Genomic DNA, 15,207 nt, shown 5'->3' with positions numbered 1-15,207 from the left:
GAGAAAAACAAATATTGTATATTAACGTATATATGAGGAATCTAGAAAAATGCTACAGATGAACCGGTTTGCAAGGCAGAAATAGAGACATGTAGAGAACAAATGTATGGACACCAAGGGGGGAAAGCGGGGGGTGGTGGTGGTGGTGGGATGAACTGGGAGATTGGGATTGACATGTATACACTAATATGCATAAAATAGATAACTAATAACCTGCTGTTTAAAAAAATATAAAATTCAAAAAAAATTATCCAGGTACAGAATACACTGTCTTTCATCATCTGATTGATTTGATTTCCCCACTTCCTGCCATGAACTGTCCACTTAGTGCATTATGTGTTTCAGACCAGACAGTCTGCAGACTGCCCGAAGGCCTTGGCAGGGAAAAAACAAACAAACAAAAGAACATTAAACGAAACTAAATGTGGATGCAGGAAACAGACAACATATGGTTTCTGAATGACTTGGGGGTACACCTGTCTCATTGAACCAAAACAGTGCTTCTCTCAGTTAAAGCAGCAAAAACCACGAAACACAAGTTATGTTGGTGGGATTCATGTGACTTTTAATTCTCATTTTACTAACATTTTACAGTAAGTGTGGGGAGTAAAGATGGGGTGGAGTAAGGGAAAGGAAGAAGCGAAAAGTATTCTTTCAAGTTCGTGAACGACTGAAGCATGTGCTACGATAAGAAAGTTCAGTAAAAGCATCATGTCCTTTTCACCACAGAGTTCCTAATGGAGATGTGTGACAGAGATATAGCAACTCTTTAGATCTGGTGCAAGTGACTCCAACAGAGAATTAATTCTGCATCAAACTTGGCACACATGGAAGACTGGGCAATGCAGCTGCTACACAGCTGGGCAGGTGAAAACTGAACTCTCCAGAATCTACTTCCTAGCATGTGAGTAGGAGCATGTGTGCCTCTTCTCTGGTCTGAGTATCTCTTCGTCTCCAGTAGGGAAGGGAGACCCCACTAACCATGCAGCAGTGGGAAAACTGTTTGGGCAAGACTCTTTTAGAAAAGAGAAATATTTCTTTTTTGTATTCGCTGGTGGTGTTGATTGACCAGAAGTGTCTTCTTTTACTTTTGGGCAGGAGCATTGTGTCCTGGTGATAACATAATCTATACTTAGCACTCTTAAAAGGCATAAGAGTGAAACCAAGGCCTCCTTAGGACCTAGACTAGTGGGAAGGGGAATATGTGGATTCTGTCTAAGGGTAAAGGCATGAAACAGCTAATTCTCTATCACCACAAATGAATTGCCACAGATAAATGAGACCTTGGCTTTTCCCCTTCATACAAATACCTCTTCTAGCTTATACTACTAAATCTAAGGTCAGCTTAATCACAGTTTGGGATTAACTATGACTGTGCTTCTAAAGTTAAGGTGAAAAGCTACACTCAATAAAGTATTCCTTTTTCCTGATTAAGTGGATTTGAATAAGCTAAAAGCCTAAAATCTAGGGACTTTTTTCAATATTTTATTTGTTGGGGGCAACCCATAAAACTTATCACTGCCATTTCTTTTAAACTATAGCAATAGAAGGACATGAAATGGACAGGGAGAAGTCACTACACAAATCACAGAAATGGTCAGCATGCATCTAATTCTACCTATTGAGCAGAGAGAGCTAAAGGGGGTAAGTTCTTTTGAGAAGAACCGAAATGTATTTCAAAGGGATAAATACTACACTAGCCTTTTTTTTTTTCTTCTGAATGGAAGAAAAGGATATATGGAATTGAGGGGGGATGGGAGGGAAAGAGTCCATTAAACAAACACCTATCATCTGTGAAACAGTTCTATCAGAGTGGTGTCAGGTGTGGACCGTGGGTTTATCTTTGGCAGTGACCTTATGTTTTAGGTATCTAGAGTGAGATTAAATAGCTGGGTAATGGCTGGGTATGGTGAGTGAATATAGGTTTTAATTTCAATTCACAGCAAAATGATGACGATCACAGATTTAGTACCTTAGTTTGTACTTCCTCTGTACCTGAATCATCTATTGCTGTGAAGCCTAAGGTTTAGGTGAGAAAGCTGCATTCTTAGATAACTCCTCTGTGATTGCTCTAGGACTGTGGTTTGCTCCAATCTAAGGTGTGGTTTTCTTATTAGAGAAAGTAAGTATTCAATGCTAAATATGAGACTGAAGCCTTGAAAACATTGTATAGTGGCGACAGGTGTTTTGGATCAGGAATAGGCTGTTTAACAAGTCAAATGCATATTATCCCCTCTTAAGCATTAACTTTTTTCAAGCAACAGAATTATATTTTTTGGCTTGAAATGGTGCTTTCTTCTATATTTGATTTCTCGGTTTTCTTAGCAGATATCACTGTCTCCTCCAATATTTCTTCAAAACTTTCCCCTATCTGGGAGGTTTTCTTCGTGGCTACCTTAGAAGCCTCCTCTTCCTCCTCCTCTTTCTTAAGAGACAGCCCAGTGGATGAGACTTTGGAGGTGGTGGAACTGAGGATTCTAGGAGGGAGCAGATAGCTTGGATTGGGAAGTGGATTCAGCCCTGAAATGCTTAATCCACTGGTGCTAAAACGTGTCTCTTCGCCTTCCAGCAGTTTCCTGTAAATCCAACAGAGAAAAACTCTCAGGAAGTCAACTTGAAACTTTTAAAGAATTTAACCCTCCAGCCTCTATTCATTTTAGAAAGATTAGAAAGATTTCGCAGTTTCTTCATGAGATTGAGGCCAATAAATATTGAATTTCAAGGCTCAAAGACCTGGACTTTATCCGGCACGTGCACACACACACTCAAACACACACTCACACACACACACACACTCACAAATCTTTAGCACAAGCTGCGTTTAAAGCACTGTCAAGGGGAAACCTATCCTATTCGCAAATACATTTAAAAAAACCCTACAACTCCCCTTAGGTTTCATCACACCCATTTTTGGCACTCAGAGTCTACAAAGCTCTAAGGAGAAGTAATTTTACTAATTAACACCTTAAGTGCAACAGGGATAAGAAGGTAAGAAGTCCACAAAGGAATTGCCTAATCAGCCTGAACTTGAGATTTGTATTTTTTTCAATGTGTAGGGGTACAAAGGAAATGGAATCAGCAATAACAGAAACCAGTGAATTAAACTCTTTCAGATACCAAGCTTTTTCCCAGCCTGGCTTAAACAGCATCATAAAAGCATGGCCCCAATACCTTTTTTTCTCATAACTCTAATAATTTTTATCATTTTTTTTTAAAAATCAGAAACTCAAAACACTATCAACTCCTCTTGGAGCTTTGTTTTGAAGTAGTATACATAGTGTAAGGAAAAAAAGAAAAAATTTTCAGACAGATCTGGGGTTGAGTTTGAGCTCTTCCGTTACCAGCACTGTGACTTTGAGCATGTTGCACAGTCTGTGGTTCAAGTTTTCTCATCTGAAAAAATGGGAATAATATGACTTGATACCTAGATAATTTATATGCAGTATCTAATATAGTGCCTGGCACGCAGTAGTCATTCAAAAAATGGTAGCTGCTGTTATTTATTTATTTTGAATTTTATTTTATTTATACAGCAGGTTCTTATTAGTTATCTATTTTATACATATTAGTGTATACATGTCAATCCCAATCTCCCAATTCATCACACCCCCACCACCCCCACCCTGTATTTATTTTTTTAGAGGTAAATGTTCACTTACATATTGCTTGAGTAGGAATCCAGGGGGATACCTCACCTGTTGGGACTTTCTATGTTACATGAACCTTATTTTTAAACTTAGAGTCTGATGGATTTTATTTCAACCTCTGTGCACTCACATTATCCCCTTAAATCCTTGCAGAGGTAGGCAGACTACTCCAGGCCTAGTAAGGTGGAGCTGGGATATAACCAAGTCGAGGGACATAAGGGTCAGCTCACCTGGAAGGAGCCTGTGATGCCTTTCCTTAACCCCCCCCCCCCCCCCCCCGAAATCAGAGAGACTAAAACCACTTATTTGGGTAGAGATGCCCCAGGTGATGGGATCTGCTTGGGTGAGCATGCCCTGTGACACACCTGTAAGCTGCTATCTCAATGTCAAGAGCCATTTTGACATTGAGCAAGTCCTGGTACTCCCGAAGGTGACGGGCCATCTCACTCTTGGTGTTCCTCAGATCATTCTCCAGCTGCCCAATGTTATCCTGAAAAGCAAGACATGTCCAACATATTTAGGCCAAAGCAGCTGGCATTCATGGAGACTGAGACTGAAATTGAGAAAGCAAGGATTCTCAACCCTGCCTACACATTAAAAATCCAGACCTGTCCCCCAGCCCAGATTCTGATTCATTTGTTCTAGGGTGGGGTCCCAGCATCTGCATTTTTTCATAAAGGTCCCCAGGAGATTTGGATACATTTCTACCACGGAGCACATGGTTCTAAACTGAATACTGGGGAAATATTTATTTTTTACTTACTTACCGTCCCTCCCTTGCTTGTTGTATTACTGCTGAATCACTCAGTTGTTACATGTACTTTCCCAAACCAAAGGCTCAGGTTAGGAGCTCAGATTCAGAAAATTCCAACTGTGGACAGCACAGAGGGGATGGCAAGTCTTCTCTGCCTCCATTTGTTTTGATGGTTTCCTGGAAGTCTGCTACTCAATCACTTTACTGAAAGCATTTTCATGACAGATAGGAGGAAGCATAAACACTCCAAGGAATTTTTTTTAATCCAAATGGCAGATTGAAATTATAATATTTTTTTAAAAGGAAACTAAGTTCATATAATACTTTTGCTTTAAGTTCCTCCAGGTGCAAACCCAGGCACAGAAGAAAAATAGCTTTAAATCTGTGATTCTTGAGAAACCAGAGGATCTTTTAAAAACACAGTAGATCCCATTGCTCATCTTCCTAAAACCCTCCAACAGCTTTGGAATTAAGTCCAAACTCCTCAGCATGGCCTCTACTCTTCCCCTTGCTCAATGTGTTTCAGCTACCCTGGCCTTCTCTTTTGCTCCTTAAACTTACCAAGTTCATTGCTATCCCAGGCCCTTCAGGCTAGCTATTTCCTCTGTTTGGAATGCTCTGTGGTGGGTCTTCACATGACTGACATCATGTCATACTAGATTCAGTTCAAATGCCCTCTACTCAGACAGGTCTTCCTCAGCATCCAGTTTAAGTACCCTTTCCACACCGATCTAGCACGTGATTTTACCTTAAACCAGGGCAGCTGCTAGCCCATGAAGGAACTTTGTGTAAATTAGAAAAAGGCACCTCCAGTGGGAAGACAACTTAGAAAAAAGCCCCCACCTGAAACTGGCCACTCTGATTTTTATTTATTTATTATATGTAAAAAATAGATTTATTTATTTATTTTTGGCTGCGTTGGGTCTTCGTTGCTGCGCGCGGGCTTTCTCTAGTTGTGGCGAGCGGGGGCTGCTCTTCGTTGCAGTGTGCGGGCTTCTCATTGTGGTGGCTTCTCTTGTTGCGGAGCGCCGGCTCTAGGCGCGTGGGCTTCAGTAGTTGCAGCACGCGGGCTCAGTAGGTGTGGCTCGCGGGCTCTAGAGCGCAGGCTCGGTAGTTGTGGCGCACGGGCTTAGTTGTTCCGTGGCATGTGGGATCTTCCCGGACCAGGGATCTAACCCGTGTCCCCTGCATTGGCAGGCAGATTCTTAACCACTGCACCACCAGGGAAGTCCCCACTCTGCTTTTTAGCTCTTCTCATTATCTGGGTAATTCCTTGTTGTGGGGGGCTGTCCTATGAACGTAGGATTTTTAGCAGCATCCCTGACCTCTATCCACTAGATGCCAGTAGCACGTGCCCTGCCTCCCAGTTGTGAAAATCAACAATGTCTCCAGACACTGCTAAACGTCCCTGGGAGGGTGAATCACTATTAGAGAACAATTGAACCAGGATGTAATTTACATGGAAACCTGGACCCCTTCTGTCTAGTTCACCTCTGGAAGCCCACAGCCTAGCACAATGCACACTGTAGATGCTCAATGAATGACTCTTGAATGAATGAATGATGCTACATAACCATTTATTTTCTTATTCTGAGCAAATAATTTATATAATTCAGTTGCAACTCTGTCAACATGAAGAGCACAATGACTGAGAGTTATTTTTATGAAGTAGTGATGCAGATAAAAATATCAGAAACCTCAAGAAAGTAAGAGCTGAGGAACCTTTGAACTTCCCTTGTGGGGATGTTGAAGCAATGGTGAAAGGCAGGGCTGACACATTGCGGGTACAAACTTCCAAATCAAGAGAATCTGCAGAAAGAACAAAAATTCATACCACCTACCTGTTCTATAAATATTGACAGGAATACCACAAAGAAGAAACTCAATTAACTGATGGGTACAGAGCAAGGGATGATAAGCAGTGGGGAAAATACATAATACACTGGACAGTGATGAAAATATTCCAAAGTGTGTTAAGAGATCATGAGAGTTTAAAAGGATTTTTACCAAGAAATTTTACTGGATGGTTGCTATATTTGAGGTTAAACTAGCCTACAAGCAAGTCTGCTAGTGACGCATTAGAGGTAAGAGAATCAATATTATTGTGGTAAGGGGGAAAAGCATCTAGGGTGAAGGAAAAAGGAGAAAGGGGAGGGAGTATACTCATTATGCAAAGGAGCAAGAGAAATGTTATATGAGGAAAAAAAGAGGATTTCATCAGGATCTTTGGGTTGCATTTCTTGCCCTGCCACAAACATCTAACATACCTCAGTCAGTCTTCTATATTTTAGTTTCTTTGAAACTTCCATTTCTGTATATGGGAAATTACAGTGTTTATTCTTTTCTGAGGTGTTCTGAGATCCTCAGGTTAGGATGCCAATTTAATGTACCTCACATTATTATGTGATGAATCCATTATCTGTTAAATTAGATAATAGGCATTAGAACAGCATTTGGCACCTAGGAATGCTCAATAAATTTTAGTGATTTTTAATATTGTTAATATCTCTACCCTTGTTAACTCTCTACCCTTATAATGATATGGACAATCACGAGCCCTCCCTACAACCCTTTAGATAACTAAGGAAGGCAACGTAAAATAAAATTTTAATGTTGGAGAGTTGGAGGCAAACCCCTTAAAGCACCACGTTATTATTTTTTGTTTGTTTTTCACGAAGATGTACATCTCCGTAACAGATTTTTTAAAAATCACAATTTTAAATAAAAACCTTTCTAAAGTGGTTTGTAGTACTCTTACCTAGGACACTAAACACAATGCAACCTTTCTCAGAAACTAAGGATTAAGATAATGATCAATTATTTTTCTATAATACTGTGATGTGATTTTTAGGTCAACTAAGATATATCAGACTGTTTATTTCTATCCTAAATGGCCCCTTAGAGCAGTATTTTTTATAATTTTTAAAAATTTTTTAAAATTTTATTATTTTTTATACAGCAGGTCCTTATTAGTTATCTATTATATATATATTAGTGTATATATGTCAATCCCAATCTCCCAATTCATAGAGCAGTGTTTGAGTTAGTGTTTGCTATGTATTGGTTTTCTTTGTCCTGAAAGTTTAACTGATCTGTTTCTACTCATTCTTGACAATGCCTGACTCCAGTGGCTCCTCTTCTTTATCTTGCTGCAGGCTTGAAATCCAAATAGCAAAGTACTTTAGAATCATGTAAAGTTAACAATAAACAGGCTGGGAGCAGCAAAAGGGCCAACTTCCCAATATGTGATTTAGAGATAGACATTTTGTCACATCAGCAGGTTAATTAGGTCCTTTTTAAAAAAATTATTTTTGTTTCACAGCTGTGTTTTCTGAATGAGAGGTTGTTGGGGACCTGAGTTCCAGATAGCTGAAATTTCCTTAAACTTTTCTGTTACACATTTCACGTCTATTTTATGGATCAGTGTAGACAGAAAGCACGACTTTGCTCCTGTTAGAAGGAACTGTGCTGACTGCTGACCACTGCTCCTCAGTGTCCAGTCTCGTTTGCACTCTCTTCCCCACCCCAGGCTGTCTTGCATTGCCCTTCAAAAGCCCTGCCAAAGATGGCCTCCAGCTCGGAATGTGAGCAGAGCGCTGCAGACTGCTCCCTCCCCCAACCACGCAGCTACTGCTGGATTAGCCTGAGGGAGTGGGAGAGAGGCACTCCCAGCTCCAGCGGGGGTCTCTCCTGGAATGGCTAAACCAAGTGCTGAGCATCTTCCTCAGGGCCGGAAGGAAGGATGCGGGCTGGGAGTAAAGAGAGAGAACTGGCCACACTAGCATCTGCAGTGGAGCATAGGAACAACAGACAGTGCTGTGGGTTTCATCACTTTGAGGGGCCCTCAGCCAGGTGAGCAGTAATGAGTGCGGCACTCACTGATTGAAAGAGGCTGTTCAGAATTACTGCTCTGCCTGATAAATGAAGGTGGGGAGAGAGGATTTCTATATATGGTACACTCACAGGTCACTGTGCTGCCTTTTCTCACGCCTATCTTTGCTTCATCCCATATTTTTATTTCCTACCATACTTTAAAATGTTGCATTATATGTATTTCTATAGGCTGATTTACACTGGGAAATGTGGTTTAAGTCAATGCACACCCAAATCAGTCTGAGGAATGACGGTGCTTTTACCGAAATTGCATATTCCTGGGCCCCACCTGCAAACTGCTGAATCCCTATCTTTGGGAGTGGGCCTGAGAATCTTTCTGTTAAGCGCCCAAGTAACCTTGGTGGGTCAATGGGTTTAGGAACCACTATTTTTTTTTTTTTCTGTAAAGGCGCTATCAGGATGGCCCAGGTGACAATAATACAGTGAGGTAGAGGGGGCAAAAACAGAACAAAAGAAAGCAAAAAGCACATGGATGAGTTGGAAAAAAAAAAAAAAAGAGGGACCAAATGAAGCTTTTTTCTTGAATTCTAATTTCAGAAATGGATCTATCAAGCTATAGATTTTTACTCAGCCACTGCCACCCCCAATCTCCAAGGGGCCAGCCCCTTCCTCCTATTTAATTAGGCTGCATTCCAATCTCATACTGGAGAGAAGAGGGCAGACTTGGCTCATCTCCCTGGAGAGCATTAACTAATGGTGTGATCTTGATTGTTCAGCAAGGTCTTTCAAGGAAAGCTTCAGCTTTCCAAGACTGACCACAGTATAGGGCCAGGGCCCCCAGGACCCTGCAAAAATGTCCTTTGACATCTTTGGCAGAGCAAGAACTCTAATGGTGGTGAAGCAGCTATGCAGGAACCAGAATCACCCTGTGTCAGAAATGGAAAACCTTCAGCTAAAGAGGGTGGCTCTGTTTGGCTTCTGAGGACAACAGCCCTAACTCCTCATAATTTTTCCTGTTACCTTATTCAGGCTCTCTCATACACCACTGTATACTTACTATGTCACCTTGAATCATTCATCACCCTTTCAAAAGTGTGATAAGCTTTCTTTCCTCAAATAGGCTGTTAGCTCTCAGGAGCAGGGAAAATGTGACTTTAATGGGGCCCTCCTCTGCCTCTAAGAGGGTGGCAAACTTGCAAAAGAAGATGAGCCTACCACTAATCTCTGAAGCAGAAGAAAGAACAGCCTCCATTACTGCAGTGAAAGGGGAGGGGGAGGGGGTTAGAGGGCAAGAAAACAATGGCTGAATCTCACTGTGGAGGAGGCTTTTCATCTCAGTCAGCACTGCTAAGACTGCTACAGAGAATAGCCCGATGACTCCCTTGTGGCTTCAGGACTTCAGGATCCTTAGGTGAAGATGTGAACCCCACCTCAGCCTTAGGTCCTAAGAGGTAGGTAGGATACACACACACACACACACACACACACATATACATATATACATATATATATATGTATATATGTTGTCTGATCTTCTCTTCCATTCAAAGCAGGTCCACTGAGGCTCTGAGGCTAAAGCTGACGGGGGCAGCACTGCAGAGCTGCAGAGGCTGCAGTTTCTGGTGTTTTTTGTTTTCTGCAGACTACATCTCCATGACCCTACTATTGTCTAACACTGAAAGCCTTTTAAAGCAAACAAAACAAGCCAGACAATACTGTCACTACCTCTCAGAATACAAGGGCTATAATGAGCAAACAGAGGACATGGCAAAGCCCAATTCAGATGGAGGTTGTGGGTAAGTTATCCTTTTTAGAGAAATACTGGGCTAGCCCTCCAGAAGACCACCTAACTCATCCTTTGAAGCTTCTAGAAGAAAACATGAAGTCTCAATTAACTAAATGTGATTAGTTCAGGCCGTCTGGGACCTAAGCCACAGAGTGAAAAGTTCAAGTTACAGATATTGAAGTGGAATAGAAGTATTTGAATATTACTGTAATTCCAAACACCAAAACAAATGGTCTAAGCAAGCTTCCTTCCTTTATCAAAGGGAGTAACTTATAATGAACAGCAAATACTGCACATCAATAGCTCCAGACTCAAATAGCATTTTGAGGTTTCACTCCTTTCTTGATTGTATTTTATTAATGTTCCCAAACCCCATTAATTTTATCAAATGTAAACTTTGATCTTGGCTAGAATGAATTATTGCAAGTTTCCGAATTATTAGCATTCTATCCCATGGAATTTCTATTGCACCTTGAAACAGAACCACACTATTTAGATTCTTTTCTACACTTTCCTCCTGCCTCTGTGTCCTTTGTGGTCATAAGCCCAGAATGTTCTATGTGGTAAAACTGAAGAGGCAGTGGCCTTTGTTTGTAGAGAAAAGGAGGAAAGAGCCAATCGATACCTTCACAGGGGCTTAGAGGACAGGCAAAGACGGAAAAAAAATAAGTGACCTATAACAAAGATGAACCCATCTCTGTGATTTATCACATGCACTTAGGATGGAAGAATGTTAAGGAAATGGGCATGTTCGAGTGGGATTTCACTGCTGCTGAGCAGATTAAGTGGTTTTTGTTAAGTGCTAAGCCATCCATGAAAGTGAAAATTGATGCTGTCCACGAGGTGACCTTTTTGATTGCAGGTAGCCAAGACTGATGTGTTGGTGTTGCAGAAGAAAAAAAAATCAAAGCAGTTAATTGCCTAGAGACTCATAACTGGGACATGAGACAAGAGGGAAATTCTGAGATGGGAAGAACGAGAGATCAGCACCGAGGACAGCGACCGACCACTCTCATTTGCTGACGACTGCAAAGCTTTCTTTAGGAAGTAGTAACATTACTCCGTGGAGGAGGGAACCGTGTATCTGTGTTGGGGGAGGACAGAGCAGAGCGGTTATTACTAGCCCAATCACTCATCTTGTTGGCTCCCAATCTCTACTCCTTTGAGGGCAAAAGTCAAGACAATGGGATAGAACCCTTCCCAGTTTAGTCCCTCATTCTTCCCCCAACCCAAGGGCAGGACTATTTCCAGGGCGCACAGAAAGCCTTTCAAAGTCAAACAAGCCAGACAGCGGAAACAGCACCACGAGCCATGGAGAGGCTGTGACCCACCCCCGTTGGGCTCACTCCTACTTTGGGTGGGTGTTGTTCTTCAGGTCGCCAGCGTGTTTATGCCCACTTGCTGACAGGGAGGCATGAGGTAGATTTTAAGACTCCGAAGAACAGAAGCTTGAGGGCTTCTTTGTTAGAAGGGCTTGGATAGGGACGTTAAGTGAGGGGCAGGGAAAGAGGGCGTCCAGGCCCCTAAAATTAGCGAGAGAGGCTCCAGGGCTTTTTGTTTGCTAATGCCTCCAGGCGGGGCTCTTTCTGTCCCCTCCCTTATCCTCTCCTTGGTTTCTAGAGCCCCAACTGTGCGGGAAGTATGCGCGGGAGAGAACAGGACTCCCCTCCCTACGCAGCGTTCCAACCTTTACCTGGTAGCTGGCCACCTCGGCACTGTGACGCTCCTCCAGCTCCAGGATCTGCCTTTCCAAGGACTCGTTGGCCCCGCGCAGCCCCTCGATCTCGATGGTGCGTGCCTGCAGCTGGCGCCGGTACTCGTGAATCTCCTCGCGGCTGGCCCGGATGGCCTCGGTGCTGCGCGCCGCCTGCTCGTTCAGGTTGGCAAACTTGGACTTGTACCACTCCTCAGCTGACTGCAGGTTCTTGGCGGCCAGGGACTCATACTGGGCGCGGATCTCCCTCAGCGCCGAAGTCAGGTCTGGTTTAGCCACAGCCACGTCCACCTCGGCCGCGGCCTGCGACGACGCCTGCAGCGTGGCCAGTAGCTCGGCCACCTCCTCGTCGTGCACCTGGCGCACGAAGGCCAGCTCGTCCAGCAGCGACTCCACCTTCTTCTCCAGATCCAGGCGGGCCAGCGTGGCGCCGTCCACGTCGCGCTGCTGCGCCTTCAGGGCGCGCTCGGCCCCTTCGCGCCCTCGGCTCTCCTCCTCGCAGCGTGCCCGTAGCCGCTGCACCTCCTCCGCCAGCCCGTCGCGCTCCAGCAGGGCTTGCGCGCGCGCCGAGCTCGCCTCCTCCAGCTGCGCGCGCAGCTCGCGCAGCTCGCGCTGGAAGAGCTCTCCGAGGCGCGACGGCTCGGCGTGGCGCTGCCGCAGCGCGGCCAGCTCGGCCTCGAGCGCGCGGTTCTGCGTCTCCAGCTGGTGCACCTTCTCGATGAACATGGCGAAGCGGTCGTTGAGGCCCTGAAGCTGCTCCTTCTCGTTAGTGCGGATGATCTTGTACTCGTTGGTGCGCGCCGCCGCCTGACTCAGGTCCAGCCCGTCGGACGCCGGAGACCGGCGGTAGGCCAGGCCCAGGCCGAGCGACGAGGCCGAGGAGCAGGCAGCCGAGGAGGCCACATTGCAGCGGGACAGCGACTGCGAGCGGAAGCTACCCGCGCCGCCGGCCCCGGGGAGACGCGAGGACAGGCGCGAGCCGTCTCCGAACACCTTGCGGTAGGAGGAGGCGGCGCCCAGGTAGTGCTCCGAGCCGAAGCTCATGGTGCCGGGACCAGGACCGGGGGAGCGGCTGCGCTGGAGCTGACGAGGAGAAGAGAGGTGAGCCGGCCGGGACGCGGCGGAGCAGTGTGCACCGGCTTTTAAGGCGTGGGGTGGCGGGGTTGGGGGGTGCCTGGGGCGGCGCGTTGTGGGCGGAGCTCCTGCTCCGGGCCTGGCGGAGAGAGGGAGGGGGGGCATCCAGGAGCGGGGGCGGGGAAGCGCAGTGACTACCGCAGCTGCGCGCGCCACGGACCGAGGGCGCGGGGACAGAGCCATTTGCGTAGGAGCCACCGCCTGTCTGAAGCGCCCGTCCCCGAGAGTTATCTGGTTTGGAAGTGACTTGTGCGGAAGGGTGCCTAAACGATGGGGGTTTCCCATCCGGAAACCACACGGCTCCATCGCGTCCTTTGACCCTGTCCTCCTTGCCCCCTTTATTCCACTGGGAGGTTAGTGTTTTCTGGGAGGTATGCTGTACGCTCATCGCCACCCTGGAGCTCCCGAGCGTGAGGCCCTGTTTTTCCAGACAGAATGTGGACCCTCAGGGCGCGGCTTTGGCCCCTCCCTCTGCCCGCTTGGGGTTCCCAGGGGAGAAGTGGGTCTACGTCAGAGAGCATCTCATCAGCTGTTCCTCTGCAGCTCTCCGGAGCGCCCGGGGTTGGGTGGCTGTGCTGAAAGCCTGCGACGCCCGGGAAGAGAGGGGAGGAAGGAAAAGGGAGTGGGCCTGAGTTGCAGAGACTGGAGAGAAGCGGAGGAAAGAGCTGGGATGGCCACGATGGACAGAGCTGAGGTGCCCCTGCCACTTGTATAAGCGTGCTCTCCTGTTCACCACGGTCCCCCGCCACTCTCCATTGAATAACGTCCACCTTCTTAATTCATTTACTTTACCTGTCTCGCCCTGTAGGCAGGCATTTGAGATTTCAGTCTGTGTAAATGTTCATCTGGTTTAGGGAGGGCCCCTTCTTGTGGAGATCTGTCTTTGGACAAAAGAGGTCCCTGCAAACAGATTAAACTCCAAAAGTGGGGAAGAGTGCTGATGACTGAGCTGGCCTCCTTCACTACACAGTGGTGGGTTTCCAAGAATGAGATCTGTAAAGATGAAGGCTGGGAGGAGGTCGGGTGGGGTCTTCAAACTTATAATCTCTCAGGATGTGGCTATGGCTTTGAAGAGGGAGGATGAAGAACTTTTTAGTAGATTCCAGAATTCCAAACTGAAGGCCTTTCTTGATCTTGGAATCTCAAGGATGTAGTTCTAGGATGTTTTACTTTCATGGAGGAAATATTACCTGAGACAGGCCACTAAAGGAAGGGGGGGAATAGAGGCCTATGGGACTTTGGAGCATATTCTTGGCTTTGTGCTTTATGTCATGTAAGATGGTCAGGCCCTGCCACAGCCTGTCTCTGGGGTTCCTCATCAGAGACCAAGACCTGAGCTGGAGGGACTCAATGCTGAGTTCAGTGGGCTCAGAAATTCCTGGTGATGTGAAGGATGGAAGAGTGCTAACATCACAGAATGAATATTCTCTGCCAGCCTTTGTGCCAGGAATTTTGCATAGGTTTACCTCCTTTTGGCCACTCTTCAAGGTAGCCCTTACCCCCATCTTACAGATAAGAAACCAAGGCTTAGCTGCAGCACTCTGCATAAGGTCACTAGCAAGCAAACATACATTCTTTCCTCGCTGCATAATTCTACTTCTTAGAAAAATGAGACTCTTGAAGTCTTATTAATTTCCATGCAGCCAGAATAAGCCTAAGTAGGCTTCAGGAAAGTTTTGGCCAATAACAAAGTAGCAGGCTGGTTTGTAATTCAAAGAATCAGAGGTGATGGGCTTGAATTGTGGCTCCTGCCACTTCCTAAGCATGTGGGGATAACAACGCCCACCTCGCCAAGGTCATAAAAAACTGAGTTGATGCATGTGAAGGTGCTTTGTTCAGGTATAAGGGGTTATTGTCATCATTGTCCTCTTTCAAATAACAGACATTCCTTTGCATCTGCTGTCAACAGCAAATGAGTTGGGTTTCGTGATGGAATTGTCCACAGTAACCTTGCACAGGCCTCCAGGCTTTCCCCCTGGGAGTGAGAATACAGCCCACTTGACTGTGCTACCAGGGACCAACATGAGTGTGGCTAAGTGGAAACAACCACAGATAATTAGAAGATCTTACATCTGGGCTGTTGGTCCGATCTCATTTTAACCATGTTATCAGGACTACCAAAAATCAGCAAAATGTCCTAGTTGGAGTTTCACCTTTCTTTTCCTTTCCATCCTCCAATAGAAGCAGTAATCCGAAGGCAAAACACACATAGAGCAGGAGGTGAGGCAAAAGGCCTGAATAATCCATCAAAGGGGTAGTGGCCCTGGAAAATCTAAAGTGGGCTGCATTTTGCAATTTCTGAATAGCTTACCTGGGATTCCATGCTGAGATTCCCCAG

The 15,207-nt window shown here is 45.4% G+C and overlaps 1 protein-coding gene across 1 annotated transcript; it reads right to left on the bottom strand.

Moving 5' to 3' along the window:
• Positions 1-539: 539 nt before the first annotated feature.
• Positions 540-12,862, bottom strand: INA (internexin neuronal intermediate filament protein alpha). The gene is made up of 3 exons (XM_027112487.1): positions 11,715-12,862; positions 4,013-4,137; positions 540-2,576 (listed from the first exon to the last, which is right to left on the bottom strand). Exons 1-3 carry the CDS (start codon positions 12,777-12,779, stop codon positions 2,267-2,269), a joined length of 1,500 nt encoding a protein of 499 aa, XP_026968288.1. The 5' UTR covers positions 12,780-12,862; the 3' UTR covers positions 540-2,266.
• Positions 12,863-15,207: the final 2,345 nt, after the last annotated feature.

The sequence above is a fragment of the Aethalodelphis obliquidens genome, unplaced genomic scaffold (genome assembly GCF_003676395.1).
Source record: "Aethalodelphis obliquidens isolate GAN/ISIS:26980383/991018 unplaced genomic scaffold, ASM367639v1 scaffold11, whole genome shotgun sequence".
In the NCBI taxonomy this organism is placed as follows: domain Eukaryota; kingdom Metazoa; phylum Chordata; class Mammalia; order Artiodactyla; family Delphinidae; genus Aethalodelphis; species Aethalodelphis obliquidens.
The sequence above is the reverse complement of the archived record's forward strand: the minus strand, read 5'-3'. Positions and strand labels throughout refer to the sequence as shown.

What these genes read in the sequence shown, in the direction of transcription:
- INA (XM_027112487.1), bottom strand. Translation starts at nt 12,779, where the DNA reads ATGAGCTTCGGCTCGGAGCACTACCTGGGCGCCGCCTCCTCCTACCGC. An exon ending in CCGAGGTGGCCAGCTACCAG is followed by an intron (nt 4,138 to 11,714) that starts GTAAAGGTTGGA and finishes CTTGCTTTTCAG; the next exon opens with GATAACATTGGGCAGCTGGA. An exon ending in ATTGAGATAGCAGCTTACAG is followed by an intron (nt 2,577 to 4,012) that starts GTGTGTCACAGG and finishes TTGGATTTACAG; the next exon opens with GAAACTGCTGGAAGGCGAAG.